This window comes from Narcine bancroftii, chromosome 3, assembly GCF_036971445.1.
Source record: "Narcine bancroftii isolate sNarBan1 chromosome 3, sNarBan1.hap1, whole genome shotgun sequence".
NCBI classification, from domain to species: domain Eukaryota; kingdom Metazoa; phylum Chordata; class Chondrichthyes; order Torpediniformes; family Narcinidae; genus Narcine; species Narcine bancroftii.
Genome location: NC_091471.1, coordinates 186,675,785 through 186,691,062, shown reverse-complemented (window position 1 = coordinate 186,691,062; position 15,278 = coordinate 186,675,785). Strand labels below are relative to the sequence as shown.

The 15,278-nt window shown below is 41.4% G+C and overlaps 1 protein-coding gene across 3 annotated transcripts in view; it reads right to left on the bottom strand.

Moving 5' to 3' along the window:
• Positions 1 to 2,575: 2,575 nt before the first annotated feature.
• LOC138757935 (uncharacterized) overlaps positions 2,576 to 15,278 on the bottom strand; it is a 35,453-nt gene continuing 22,750 nt past the window's right edge. For 2 of the 3 annotated variants that reach the window (XM_069926099.1, XM_069926100.1), the window contains exon 2: positions 3,716 to 7,360. In XM_069926099.1, the coding sequence (XP_069782200.1) occupies positions 3,900 to 5,900 (2,001 nt within the window). In that variant the 5' untranslated portion in view covers positions 5,901 to 7,360 and the 3' untranslated portion in view covers positions 3,716 to 3,899. Of the gene's footprint in view, positions 3,686 to 3,715; positions 7,361 to 15,278 lie in introns of those variants that run through there. The other variant, XM_069926101.1, reaches the window with a different exon arrangement.

The window sequence follows — 15,278 nt, the reverse complement described above, 5'->3', positions numbered from 1 at the left end:
CAACAGTAATGTCCAATGTTATGGGCCCAGAGGACCCCAAAACCCAGCAGCAATAGAAATTCACCAAGACAAATGGTTACTTAAACAAAAGTTGCTTTTAATTATCTTTAAACATGAACACAGGATCAAACTTTAACTTATTACTATTAACTTAACCACCGAACTTAACCCCCTTCTAATTCTAAGCACATGTGTGTGTAAGTACAGAAAAGTTCTTTGATTCAGTCCAGTCTCACTCCTCCAAGTTCACTGGTTGCAGGCAATTCTTATACTGTGCACAGAATTTAACATTTATAAATTTTATCAGGCTTTAGTGCTTGAAAGGTAAATGGTTATTGCTCAGGAAAATTCTTGTCAGTTTTCAGAGAGAGATTTGTTGCTTGTTGAACACCCACAACTGATTCCTTTTAAATAGCCACTTCAGTGAATTGTTGAAGAAACTTACCCCATCAGGGTTTTTCCAGATGATCATCTTTTTCTTTCAGGTCACCACAGAGTTCCTTTTCTGTTTCCCTTAATTCAAGTGAAACATTATGCAGCCAGCCATCTCCTCTTGTATGGACCACAAGGGCTTTGACCAGACTGAACTAAGAACTCATAAACCATCTTCAAAATGGGATTTTCCACAAGCTTGTCATGTTCCAGTCCCAGTTGCTGCTGCTGAACTGCAGAATTTTCTCTCTCTCTCTCTCTCTCTCTCTCTCTCTCTCAGGGAAAACCACATGACTCTTTTAGAATAGCAAACTGCACTCAGACTGCGGCACTGGACCCATTCTTCTGAGTTCATTCATCTGTTGCTTTCCAAAACCTTAATCCATTACTCCACAGCATGCCCAATTAACACCTACTTGTGAAGTCTCAAGAGGCATTTTTCAAAGTTTTTGCAATGGCACTCAGAGCCTAGACCGTCTGGCTTGAGCAGAGCTCTGGCATTTTAAATGAGAACTGTTTTGAAGTGTTTTGTATCTGTGTGTGACCTAACTAAAACGCCACAATTTATCTCCTTTAAAACATATCTATATTCAATATAACATAATCCATGAGACCATTATCTCCAGTTCTCTCTATTATGGCTATAGAACTGTTAGCAGAAGCAATTTAGTGAGATCCAGACATTAAGGGATTCAAGATCAACCAGGAGATTAATTAATTTGTAGATGAAGGCATAAAAAGAGAAATTAGAGAAGCGTTCAATAAGGAAACAGCTGTCATCATGGTAGACTTTAATTTACATATAGATTGGACTAGCCAAATTAGTAAAAATACTGAGGAGGAGGAATTCCTTGAATGTTTATGGGACAGTTATCTAAACCAATATGTCGAGGAACCAACTCGGGAGCAGGGCATTTTAGACTGGGTATTATGCAACGAAAAGGGGATAATCAGTATAATCTTGTTGTACAAAGCCCTTTGGGTAGGAGCGATCACAATATGATCGAATTCTCACTCGACATGGAGAGTGAAAAAATTAAAACCGAGACTAAGGTCCTGAATTTAAATAAAGGGAATTATGATGGCATTAGACGGGAGTTGAGTAAGATTGATTGGATGGTGTTTATGGGGGGTTGATGGTGGATAGACAATGGAAAGCATTCACAGATCTAATGGAAGAATTGCAGAAATCGTTTATACCGGTTTGGCATAAAAATAAACCAAAAAAGGTGACTCAACCGTGGATAACAAGGGAAATTAGAGACAGCATTAGGTGCAAAGGGAAAGCATATCAATTGGCCAAAAAAAGTACCAAATCCAAAGACTAGGAAAAGTTCAAGATGCAGCAAAGGAGGACAAAGGGATTAATCAAGAGGGCAAAAATAAATTATGAAAGTAAGCTTGCGGCAAACATAAAAAACAACTGCAAAAGCTTTTATAGATATGTCAAGAGGTAAAGATTGGTGAAATCAGAGTAGGTCCCTTGCAGTCAGAATCAGGGGACTATATAATGGGGAATAAGGAAATGGCAGACCAATTAAATTCTTACTTTAGTTCTGTTTTCACAAGAAAGGATACAAATAACCTCCCAAGGATATTGGGAAACACAGAGACTAATGCAAGGGAGGAGCTGAAAGAAATCAGTATCTCTAAGGATACTGATTGGGGAAATTGAAGGGATTGAAGGCCGATAAATCCCAAGGGCCTGATAATCTACATCCTAGGGTACTTAAGGAAGTGGACATTCAGATAGGAGATGCTTTAAGAATTATTTTCCAGAACTCGATAGACTCAGGATCAGCACCCATGGATTGGAGGGTAGCTAATGTTACCCCACTATTTAAAAAGGGGGGTAGAGAAAAAGTGAGGAATTATAGGCCGGTGAGCCTTACATCAGTAGTGGGCAAAATGATGGAATCCATTATTAAGGATGTAATAGCGGAGCATATGACTAGCAGAGAAGGGATCGGACAAAGTCAACATGGATTTACAAAAGGTAAATCGTGCTTGACAAATCTATTGGAATTCTTTGAGATGGTGACAGGTGTCTTGGGTAAACTTATACCTCTCATTTTGTTCATTTAGATTGGTCACAGTGTTTGAGCTACCGAAAGAAAATAGACACACACACTGAGAGCAGTTCAGTTTATACAAATGTTTATTACTAATTCAAAAGCTGATTTCACACTACAATATGCAAGCCCTTCCCAACTATACTTATCAACGCTTGGACTGGTCCCAACTGCCGAAGCGAGGCAACGACTGCACACTTGTAGTAGGTTGTCAGGGCGCTGGTAGCAGCTTCTCCACCTCCCCCGACCGGGACGTTGCTCGGACTCTGGCTGTTCTTCCTTCTTGACAAGGGGTGTTCCCACCCCTCGGAGAGTCTAAACTTCAGCAGCAGGACCACAGGCTTATATACCCCAAAAACAATTAATCATGCGCCTACTCCTTCTAATATCTGTCAGTCAAAATCAAAACTGAACATTACATTCTACAATTTAGAAGATTAATTATTCTGGAACCAGGATGTTATAACTTCCTGGTTTATCTCGTAGATACAAAGACTTATTAAAATTTCTCGAGCAAGACAGGTTGTGACCAATTCGTCAATTTCAGAGTGTTGCATTTGACAACTGCTTTCCCTGGGCCTCACAGTGGAATTCCATTTCAAAGTGTATCTTCAGATAAGTCCCCATGGCTGAGTTTAATTACATCTGCTAGTTCTGAAAGTAAGGTGACCTGCGTGTGGACCCAGTGTCGTCAGTTCCACATAAGCAAAAAGCATCTGGGTACATGGTTTTAATCCTCCATTACATTCCACCCCTTGGTCACAATCTGTCATTTGCGAGGCCTAACCAGTATTTGAGTACAGAGGGAGCGAAAGAAGAGAAATCAAAACAACAATTACAAAGATAAGCAATGATGCGAGCAACCAACGGAGGATAGTGTGGCCCACTCCCCCAAATGTAGCAGTTAGCCATGAGAAAGGATTCCAACCAAGGCTCAAATTATCCTTGTTGGCCACAATACCCAGATACTGGAGCTCACGAACAGATTTTGAAACATGCTGAACAATAACATATTTATATAAGCTGCACTTGAGGCTGGTGACCGAGGACTTCCTTGGTGTAATGCATCGGACCGTGTTTCCCACGGGGAACTCCCTTGGAACGTCCTCGACATTACAAATCCAATTGCTGGCATCAAAGCAGCTGTTAAGCCAGATCACCAGGAGTGTAAAATGGAGAACCTGGAACAAAGAAGCCTGACACATGTCACTCACGATACCATAAGCGTTCAGTGTTTAAACAGACTAAATCATCCTGTCCCTCAATAGCTACCCACCGAGTGTTACCCTGGGCAGGTGTCACTATTTCCCCTTTTACAGGAGGGCCACTACCTGGTGGTGCCACCCATACCTTTTCTCCAACATTCTCTAGTTCGGGGATGGGGGGCAATGACTGTTATTCCTCTGGAATAGGCTGTAATTCAGGAGCGTGAAGAAGTCGGTGGAAAGGTGTACCTTCTTTTAAAGGGCGATGATTCAAATTGTCGACTGCCTGCTGCAGCACATGGCACCATCCCTTCTGGGTCCCCAGTGATGTTAACAAACGAATTTGTTCCTTCAGTAAGCCGTTCATTTGTTCAACTAACCCGGCAGCCTGCGGGTAATAAGGAATATGGTGGACCCATAAAATACCGTTGTCATTTGCCCAATCACAGATTGCTTTCCCGGAGAAGTGCGAGCCATTATCAGAGTGAATCTCCTCTGGAACATCATAACGATAAATCAAATGGTTTAGTCCTTGGATAGTGCTAGCTTGGTCGGCCGTCTTGGTGGGAAAAGTAAAAACCAGGCCCGAAAAGGTGTCAACCATTACTAGGACGTAATATTTACCCATACAGTCTAGCATGGGGCCTATGTAATCAATTTGCCAGACCGCAGCTGAGTGAGCACCCCGTTTTATTTGGCCATGCGGACCAGGTGGAACGGTATGGAACTTCACAAGCCGACATTCTGGGCATGTACGTACGTTCATGCGGACATCATCCTGATGGACGGATAAAGCATGTGTACGGGACCACATAGCTGATCCCTTCTCCCCCAAATGACCACTCTGTTCATGTGCCCATTGAGCCAGGGGGACGGTATCAGCACAGCTGATAGTGGCAAGCTGATCTGCTACTGCATTATGTTGAGCCATGTTAGTCGCCATATTGGTATGGGCATCAACGTAATAAACGGTTATCTCACGATGGTGGGAAGCATCCCACAACAGCTGCCACAACTCTTTGCCCCATACTGGGCGGTCATGTATCATCCAGTTGTTCTTTTGCAAATCAGGCATCCATACCACAAGTCCATTAGCCAAAGCCCAGGAATCAGTAAACAGGCGAAGAGGGTGATCATGGGGATCTAGTGGTAAAGTGACTGCCTTCAACTCATCATACTGACTGGAGCCACCATCCCCCTCCTCCGATAACTGAGTTCCTGACCTGGGATGGTAAGCCACCTGTTCGTGTACGTGGCCCACCCCTTCAGGCCCTCTGGTCGCATGACTCTGAATATACCACTTCCATTTAACAATAGAAGACTGCTGAGCCCGCCCGATCTTTAGATTAGCATCATTAGCCAGGACCCAATTCATTATAGGAAGTGCAGGTCGCAATTGAACATCTGCATCACCTGTCATTCTTTCAGTCTCTAGCAGGGCCCAGTAACAGGCTAGGAACTGTTGTTCAAAAACAGAATAACGAGTGGCAGCCTCGGGCATGGTACGTGACCAGAATCCCAGCGGGACTCGGCGACCCTCTTGTTTCTGCCAGAGGCTCCAGGAGGCCACATCATCAATATAATGGTGAATTGAGAGGGAAGGCGATACTGGAAGGTGGGTGAAGGTATACTGGCGCCCCTTCCAGGTAAAGGCGAACTGATCCTGTGAGTCCTCAGCTATAAGAATACTGAAGAAGGCGTTAGCGAGATCAATGACAGCATACCATGTTCCTGAGTTCCCAGTAGCAATGTTTTCAATAAGGGTGACAATGTCCGGAACTGCTGAAGCAAGTGGTGGGGCATGTTTGTTCAAAAATCGATAATCAACTGTCATTCTCCAGGAGCCGTCCGGCTTCTGGACTGGCCAAACAGGGCTATTAAAGGGCGACGTTGCGGGCCTCACTACCCCTTCTTCTTGCAGAGCATCGATGGTGGCAGTAATCTCTTCCTGCCCCCCAGGGAGACGATATTGTGGAATGCACATTGGTTTCATGGGGGCTGGCACCATCACAGGATCCCACTTAGCCTGACCCACTACTAGTTTTTTTGTAATAGTTCGAATTCCAAATTCAAATCCCCCTTGGCTAATATTAAGGGCCATACCGGCCAACATATTAATACCCAGGATACACTCGTCAGTAGCAGCCACCAGGGCATGTAACCAGACAGGGGAAGGGCTATCACCCACCATGGCACAGACTTTTATTTCCTTTGCCAGGGTGACCGCTCCTCCCAACCCCTCTATTCGAAAGGCCGGTCCAGTCCAGAGGTCGGGATTACCAGGAATCACCGAGTGCTCTGCACCGGTGTCGACCAAAGCCAAGTATTGGCGATCATTACCCCCACCCCAGTGGATTGTTAACGGTATGTAGGGCTGCGGATCCCCGTGTGTGCGCCGTGTCTCGATGGGGTAGACACGGGAATCCTGCCCACACCTTCAGGCTTCAGAAGGGTTCGGGGGCTTCCAGGACCACATGCTATTGTTATCTTTAAGAGCCTGTTTAACCCATTGTTTTACCTCATCATGAATAACTGAAGCAGGAGAAGCCAGCTCGATAGAAGCAGCAGTGGGAGCAGAAAGCACAGCTGGGCCAGGAGGACTCAGCAGCTGGGGATGATGTTCCCCTGCTTTTTGCCTAAATCGATCTCCAATGGCAGCCAGCTCTTTTACAGAGAAATCACGGATCATTGACTCCTTCCGACCCCTGTTCCCACTTTGGCTCACAGGGTCCTCCACCCAGTCTAGGGGAGGAGGTGGAGGCCATCCAACAGAGGGAGTAGGCCATAGAGCATAATCAGGGGTTTGGGTATTTTCCCCTGGGTCCACATGGGAAACCGGGGTATCTATCCCTTCCATCTCTACCCTTACATCATCCCCCCTTCTGTCTGTTTGGGAAATCTGCTGCCTTATAGGGCGGGCGTGAACAGCAGATGGAGAGGGTAGTATGTTAGACACATGCTGAGGAGTATCTGCATTATTACCATTGTCATTCCAGATATTCCCATCCCAATCCTCAATTACATCAGGATCGTCACCATTCCTTATCATGGCATGATTACGATATGGATTGGGTTCTACTTCATGCCTTTCCTTATCTGCACAGAGCTGCTGCCGGAGTTTAATATTACGGCAAATCATTTGGACATGCTTATCTTCCCATTCTTTGGCTCTGTCCTGACTGGTGCGAACAATCTCGCTCATCATGGAACAGCATTGTCGCAGGACTTCTAGCTCCTCCTCTAATTGCTTTCTTTTGCACTGAGATTCTACTTCTCTTTGAATTAATTCTGCTTCACGCTGAACGGAGTGGCGTAATGCTGTGGCCAGCAGCCAAAAACCATTCGTTAGGGTTCCCTTTTTATCAGGAAATTTACTTTCTCGAAGGAGAGTGGCAACCCGCTCTCCCAGAGGTGCACTTGATGAGTCTAACTTCTCATCCCAACTAATGGGTGGTCCCAACAAAGACAGGGTATTGGCCAACATGCCAAACCCATCGTCTTTGGAAGTCCATCCAGGAATCAAGAACTGCTCAGGGCTCACCTGTTTCTTTCGGCGAAACATCTTGAGACCAATCCTGCTCGCAGCGCCAATTGTCTTGGGTAAACTTATACCTCTCATTTTGTTCATTTAGATTGGTCACAGTGTTTGAGCTACCGAAAGAAAATAGACACACACACTGAGAGCAGTTCAGTTTATACAAATGTTTATTACTAATTCAAAAGCTGATTTCACACTACAATATGCAAGCCCTTCCCAACTATACTTATCAACGCTTGGACTGGTCCCAACTGCCGAAGCGAGGCAACGACTGCACACTTGTAGTAGGTTGTCAGGGCGCTGGTAGCAGCTTCTCCACCTCCCCCGACCGGGACGTTGCTCGGACTCTGGCTGTTCTTCCTTCTTGACAAGGGGTGTTCCCACCCCTCGGAGAGTCTAAACTTCAGCAGCAGGACCACAGGCTTATATACCCCAAAAACAATTAATCATGCGCCTACTCCTTCTAATATTTGTCAGTCAAAATCAAAACTGAACATTACATTCTACAATTTAGAAGATTAATTATTCTGGAACCAGGATGTTATAACTTCCTGGTTTATCTCGTAGATACAAAGACTTATTAAAATTTCTCGAGCAAGACAGGTTGTGACCAATTCGTCAATTTCAGAGTGTTGCATTTGACAACTGCTTTCCCTGGGCCTCACAGTGGAATTCCATTTCAAAGTGTATCTTCAGATAAGTCCCCATGGCTGAGTTTAATTACATCTGCTAGTTCTGAAAGTAAGGTGACCTGCGTGTGGACCCAGTGTCGTCAGTTCCACATAAGCAAAAAGCATCTGGGTACATGGTTTTAATCCTCCATTACAACAGGTAAAATAGATGGGGGAGAGCCAGTGGATGTGGTGTACCTGGACTTCCAAAAGGCCTTCGATAAGGTCCCACATAAACGACTGGCATGCAAAATCAAGGCTCATGGGATTGGGGGCAAGGTATTGATGTGGATTGAGAACTGGCTGGCAGATAGAAGACAGAGAGTTGGGATAAACGGCTCATTTTCTGAGTGGCAGGCAGTGACCAGTGGGGTGCCACAGGGATCTGTACTGGGACCCCAGCTGCTCACAATTTACATTAATGATCTGCATGAGGGGATTGGATGTAATATCTCCAAATTTGCAGATGACACTAAGCTAGGAGGGGTTGTGTGCATGGAAGAGGGGGTCAGGAAGCTCCAGTGTGATTTGGATAAATTGGGGGACTGGGCAGATACATGGCAAATGCATGACAATGTGGATAAATGTGAGGTTATCCACTTTGGTAATACAAACCAGAGGGCAGATTACTATTTGAATGGCAATGGATTGGGAGATGGGGAAGTGCAGAGAGACCTAGAGGTTCTTGTGCACCAGTCACTGAAGTCGAGCATGCAGGTACAGCAGGCGGTTAAAAAGGCAAATGGTATGTTGGCCTTCATATCAAGAGGGTTTGTGTATAGGAATAAGGATACCTTACTGCAGCTGTACAGAGCCTTGGTGAGACCACACCTGGAGTATTGTGTGCAGTTTTGGTCACCTTATCTGAGGAAGGATGTTCTTGCAATGGAGGGAGTGCAAAGGCTATTCACCAGGCTGATACCTGGAATGGCAGGAATAACTTATGGGGAAAGATTGTGCAATTTGGGATTGTACTCTCTGGAGTTTAGAAGATTGAGAGGGGATCTCATAGAGACATATAAAATTCTGGCAGGGCTGGATAGAATGGATGCAGAAGTGCTGTTTCCAATGATGGGGGAGTCCAGAACCCAGGGCTATGGTTCGAGGATAATAGGCAAATCATTTAGGACCGAGATGAGGAGGATTTTTTTATTTTATTTATTTATTTATTTTTTTTTTTTTACACACAGAGGGTGGTGAATCTGTGGAATTCATTGCCACGGAGAGCAATAACCATATAACCAGTTACGGAGCGGAAACAGGCCATGTTGGCCTTTCGAGTCCGCACCGGTTTACTGATTTTGTGCGCCCTCTTCAGGCAATGGTCCCCTACTTCTGAGATAAAGAACCACTCATATAAAACAAAGTGCATGGTAATTAGAGGCAGGTTCATTGAATATATTTAAGAGGGAATTAGATATATTTCTTCAGTATAAGGGAATTGGGGGTTATGAAGAGAAGGCGAGGACGGAGTTCTGAATGTTAAGATCAGCCATGATCTCATTGAATGGCGGAACAGGCTCGAAGGGCCGAATGACCTACTCCTGCTCCTATCTTCTATGTTTCTATGTACTGATTTATTTGACAGAACCAGCAACTTCATTACAAAAATTGAACTCAAAACTGGAAGATTGTAGGAAAATCTCAGGTTATAAAATAAATTGGGATAAAAGCAAAATTATGTCGCTTATAGGGGGGGAATTATAGTCAATGTCAAATACTCTATTTAAATGGCTGCTAAATGGGATAAAATATTTAAGGATTAGAATAAATAATAATTTACAGAATCAATAGTAATTAAATTATCTCCCCTTGCTTTAAAAGGTTGAAGAAGATTTGAATAGGTGGATGGCTCTGCCAATAATGTTAGCTGGTGGAGTCAATTGTGTAAAAATTAACATATTTCCAAGAGTACAATATCTCTTTCAGACACTGCCCATACCATTGCCTCAGAGGTTTTACAGGATTTAAGTAAAATGTCAGAAAATTTCTTTGGAAAGGTAAGATGACCATAGAAAAATTAAAATGGAAATATGGGATGGGAGGTTTACAACTCCAAAACTTTAAAAATTATTACTGGGCAGCCCAGATGAAATGTGTCACCTCCCTACTCAAGGGAGGAGACAGGCCTTCACGCTAAAAATAGAACTGCATAAAGTGGGAGAAAGGATAGCAGAGGATTTTGTATATAAATGGGACTCAAAAGTAATATCTGGCGAGAAGGAAGCCCTCTTGTTAAAACACATAAATTTTGGTACAAAATAATTGATCAGATCAGAACCTCAGAATAGGTTCATTCCTTTAACAATGGATAATAAGATTTTGGATACTTGTCCCGGAAAGGGATCTGGTATATTGAGGACTGTGATGAGCAAGGGCAACTTATGCCATTTGGTTGATAAAAAACGAAGTATGGTATTGTTAATAATACAATCTTCTACTATTTTCAGTTAAGAGCTTATTTAAGGAATGAATTGGGCCAAACAATGATTCTACCAAAGGGCAGTGACGTGGAGTCTCTGATTTGAAAGGGAAGCACAAGGAAATTTACTTCACACGGGAACCCCTAAAGTCGAGACAGAGATAAAATCAGACTTAAATATAAGAATTGGTGAACAAAACTGGTCCAATTTATGTTGGGACAGTATGACAAACACAATGAATGTAAGATACAGATTGGTGCAATATAATTTTTTGCACCAATTATAGCCCACACCACAAAAATTAAATAAATTACAATCAAATATTTTGGATCAATGTTTTAGATGTGGTGAGGAGATACAAGAACCTTTTTACATTCAACCTGGTCATGTCCTGAGATCCTACTTGAAGGATAAATTAGGAAGCAGTTTGAGTTTGCCAGAGGGAAGTAACCTTGAATATGTGATTACAGATACAATGTTAATCAAAAGATTTATAACAAATATGTATATTAAACTGCAAGAAAAGGAGAATGAGGAAACAAATGGTAAAACTAAACAAAAATGGGAACAAGATTTAAATATAAAGATAAAAAAGGAAACATGGGAGAAATTATGTTCTGGAACGATGAGAAATACAATAAATACGAGGCTACGTATGGTACAATATAACTGGTTACACAGACTATACATTACACCTCAAAAGTTAAATAAATGGGACCCAACAGTATCTGATAGATGTTTTCGATGTAAAAAAGAAATGGGAACAACAATTCATGCAATCTGGACATGTGAGAAAGTAGAAAAATTTTGGGAAGATCTCAATCAGATATTAAATAAAATAACAGAAAACAATATACCAAAGAATCCAGAGATCTTTCTCCTAAGTAACATAAAAAACAAAGAATTTGGAATTGATTTGGAGGATGCACAAAAAAGATTTGTTAAGATAGCTCTAGCCGTAGCAAAAAAATGTATTATGTCAACCTGGAAATTGGAAGATAATCTGAAAATACAACAATGGTATATAGAAATGAATAAATGTATTCCATTAGAAAAAATTACATATAGTTTAAGAAATAATATTGAAATATTCGAACAAATATGGGAGCCTTACATTAAATACAATAGCGAAAACCTACCGGGGACAATCATTACCTAAGTTGATGGAAGGAGAAGGAAAGAAAAGAATGGACTCAGTAGAATTTCTGGTGTATTTTTGTTGAATGACAACATTGTCTGACTGGTTTAATGTAACCTAGATTGTATACCTAAAATGGATGGGAGGGGGGGTGGGGGGGTGGCTTGAGAGGAGGGAAGGGGGGGGGGGAGAAAAAGTCACTGTATATGTGTGAAAAAGAAAAAGTGTGTATCATGGCTAATGTGATTTATGGTGTGAAAAATAAAAAATTAAAAATAAATTAAAAAAAACCTGGTCATGTCCTAAAGTGACCCTCTTCTGGGTGGATCTGGCGAATTTCCTGGAGAAAATTATTGGAATTCCATTTCCACAGAACCCAGAATGGTTTTTACTGAAGAACATTTTGGGTCTCAGACCTAAATTGAGGCTGTCCAAATACCAAACAGCATTTGTCAAGGTTGTATTAGCAGTGGCCAGGAAATGTACAGCAGTTACTTGGAAGTCTGATTCCCATCTAGGTATAGCTCGTTGGAATGTGGAAATGCATTGTGTGTTCCTCTTGAGAAGATTACCTATAACCTAAGAAATAATTATGGCATGTTTTTAAAAATATGGCAGTCATGTTTACAAAATGTTTGTGCAAATCTTTAGCTGTGCCTCCCCCCCGCCAGCCCTCAAGACCTATGTCAACATCCCCTTAAGATCTAGGTAGGTCGTGGAAATTTGAAGCCTGTGGATTAGACGATAAATCCCCATCAATTCTTCTTTCTTTCTTCTTTTATTTTCTTTTCTTCTTACTTTCTTTTTCCCTTGAGACTTTTTTCTTTACTAATTCTCTTTTTTCTTTTCTTTGGAAGGGTGGGGGGGGTGGTGGGTGGAATGAGTCATCATGTATCGTAGATCACTAGCTCTTTTCTGTATTTAAAATATTTTCCTTTTATGTTGATTACATGTTTGGCTTAAAAAAATTTAATAGGATATTAAAAAAACAGTAAACTCTTATCTTTCATCATCTCATCTCATTTCTGCTACATCTCAGCAAGATCAGTAACAAGATAGATGGTAGTGACAGATCTGTTAACAAGGCCAAATTTAAAATCACTGTATTTGCAAGAAGAGGGGTGAATTAATAATCCAAGAAGCAGATACAATAGTATTACTGAATAGTATAAGAAGCATGGCTGCAGTTGACAAAAGATGGAAGCAACACCTTCAAGGGCAATGTTTTTCAACCTGTGGTCTGTGACATAGGCAAATGTTACTGATATAATAAACAAGTAAATAACGTGGTGTCAGGGGCTTCAGCCAGGAGGCAGGCAGGGGAGTACCCAGCCCACAACCAGCATCTGAAAACATGCTCTTATGTCGATGATTTTGGTTGCAACTCTGCATTTTCCAACTATTTTTGAGTCATTGATAAACTTCCTTACGAACAATGATTCAGCACAGGAGCAGACCCTTTAGCCCACATATCTGCACAAGATGTGATGCCCAAGTTAAAATGCTGCTTGCACATGATGCACATCCATCTATCTCCTGCATATTCATGTGTGCCTATCCAGAAGTCTCTTAAATACTATGATCGTTTCCAGGAGTGCCGTGCTAAATTCTAGGGGCCGAAGCTCACCAAAAATTGTGTCAAGGAGGTCTTGCGGGGTGAAGTCACGAGATGGAGTAGTGACCGGTAAGAAAATACCAGCCCTCTCCAGAAAAGTTAAAAAAAGGTAGAGAAAAAACAAAGTCACTAACACAGAAACCATGACAAATTGAAAGTGAAAGTGTGGAGAAAATGGCAGCGAAGAAAGAAAAACCAAAACCAACGGGAAGAAAAGAAGAAGGAAGGACATCGGAAGAGGAAGGTGAAGGCCTTACGAGGAAGCCCGCCGTGGAGAGAGAAGCCCGCTCCCTGAGGTCAGTGGAAACCCCGAACTCAGGACTAGAAAGATGGCTCACGGAGCCAAACAAAAGTGCGCAACAGCGCATGCGCAAATCCTCACTGAAACAGTGAAACAGACAAGTATAACACGACAGCAAGACTCCCAACAGGAAAACATAGAAGATAACGGGAACAAGAAGGAAGAGAATAAAAAAAGGAAATCAGAGAAACAACAGATGACCAACCCAGAGGAAGAAGACCAACACCAAGACACCTTTAATAAAAATAATAAAAACAAAAATACCCAAAAAAATAAAATAACCCAACAGGAAAACCAGAAGAGACAGAGGTAAAGGACACAGATCCTGGAGTGGACTAAGAAGAAGAGGAGGGAGAACACAGAGAAATGGAAGATGAAGGGAAGGGCAAGTACATGGATATATTTTTTTTTAAAGAATATATGGAAAAAGTAAAAGAATGGCAGTCACAAGAATTCAGTGAAATAAAAAGAAGAATAAAAAGTGCAGAAGAAAAAGTGAATAGATTAGAGGTGATCATGTCAGATATAGGAAAAAGAGTAGACAAGGTGGAAGAATGAGAAACAGCCATAGAAATGGAAGTAGAGGACTTAAAAAAGAAATTAGAAGAATCTGATAAAAAAAGTTAAAGAAACACAGGAGCTGTTAGCTCATAAGATAGATATAATGGAAAATTATAATAGAAGAAACAATATAAAGATAGTGGGCCTTAAGGAAGATGAAGAAGGCAAAAATATGAAAGAATTTATAAAAGAATGGATCCCCAGGGTCCTAGGAAGACCAGAATTACAGGAAGAAATGGAAATAGAAAGGGCACATAGAACATTAGCCCCTAAACCACAACCACAACAAAAACCAAGATCCATTCTAGTAAAATTCCTAAGATATACAACAAGAGAAAATATATTGGAGAAGGCAATGAAAAAAAATAAGAGAAGACAAAAAACCACTGGAATACAAGGGTCAAAAATTTTTTTTCTATCCAGATACAAATTTTGAACTCCTGAAGAAGAGGAAGGAGTTTAATGCAGCAAAAATCACCCTATGGAAAAAAGGTTATAAATTTATGTTAAAATACCCAGCTGTACTTAAAATAGCTATCCTGGGGCTGCAAAGCAAACTATTCTCGGATCCGGAAGAAGCACGAAAATTTGCAGAACAACTACAAAACAGACAGAGAGATGAAGAGATGTAACAAGAACAAAAATGACAACAAATTATATGTATGTGTGTATGTAGGTATATATATATATATATGTATATGTGTGTATGTATCTAAGAAGGGAAGAAAGGAAGTAAGGAGGGAATTAAGAGAGTGACCTTTGTTATATATGAAGATTAAAATCTTTTCTGGGGGGGCTGGGTGGGGAAGAATTACAGTCACTGCGAAATCAGTTGACGCTCGTGAGCGGATTCGCAAATCCAAATGGAGAGGGGAGATGTGGTTGCCCAACAAGGGACAAAGGGCAACTCAGAAAGGGGAGGGACTATTGGGGTTAAAGGAATTTTAGATATGAGAATAGTGGAAATATTTTATGTTTTAGAAATGTTGTCTTATAATGTGTTCAAAGGAAGAAAGCAGAAATGGATAAGAAGGGAAGGTGGTGATGAGGAAACGGAAAGGAAAGATAAACAAAGTATGAAATGACTATGTTGAACTATATGACTTAAAATAATAATGTAATACATAACCAAATCAAAAGGAAGAAACTGTTAAATTTACTGAAAAGATAAAAAATTGATATAGCATTCGTACAAGAAACACATCTAACTGAAGTGGAACACAAGAAATTAAAGAGAGATTGGATAGGACATGTAACAGCAGCATCATATAATTCAAAAGCCAGAGGAGTAGCTATATTAATCAATAAAAATGTACCAATCA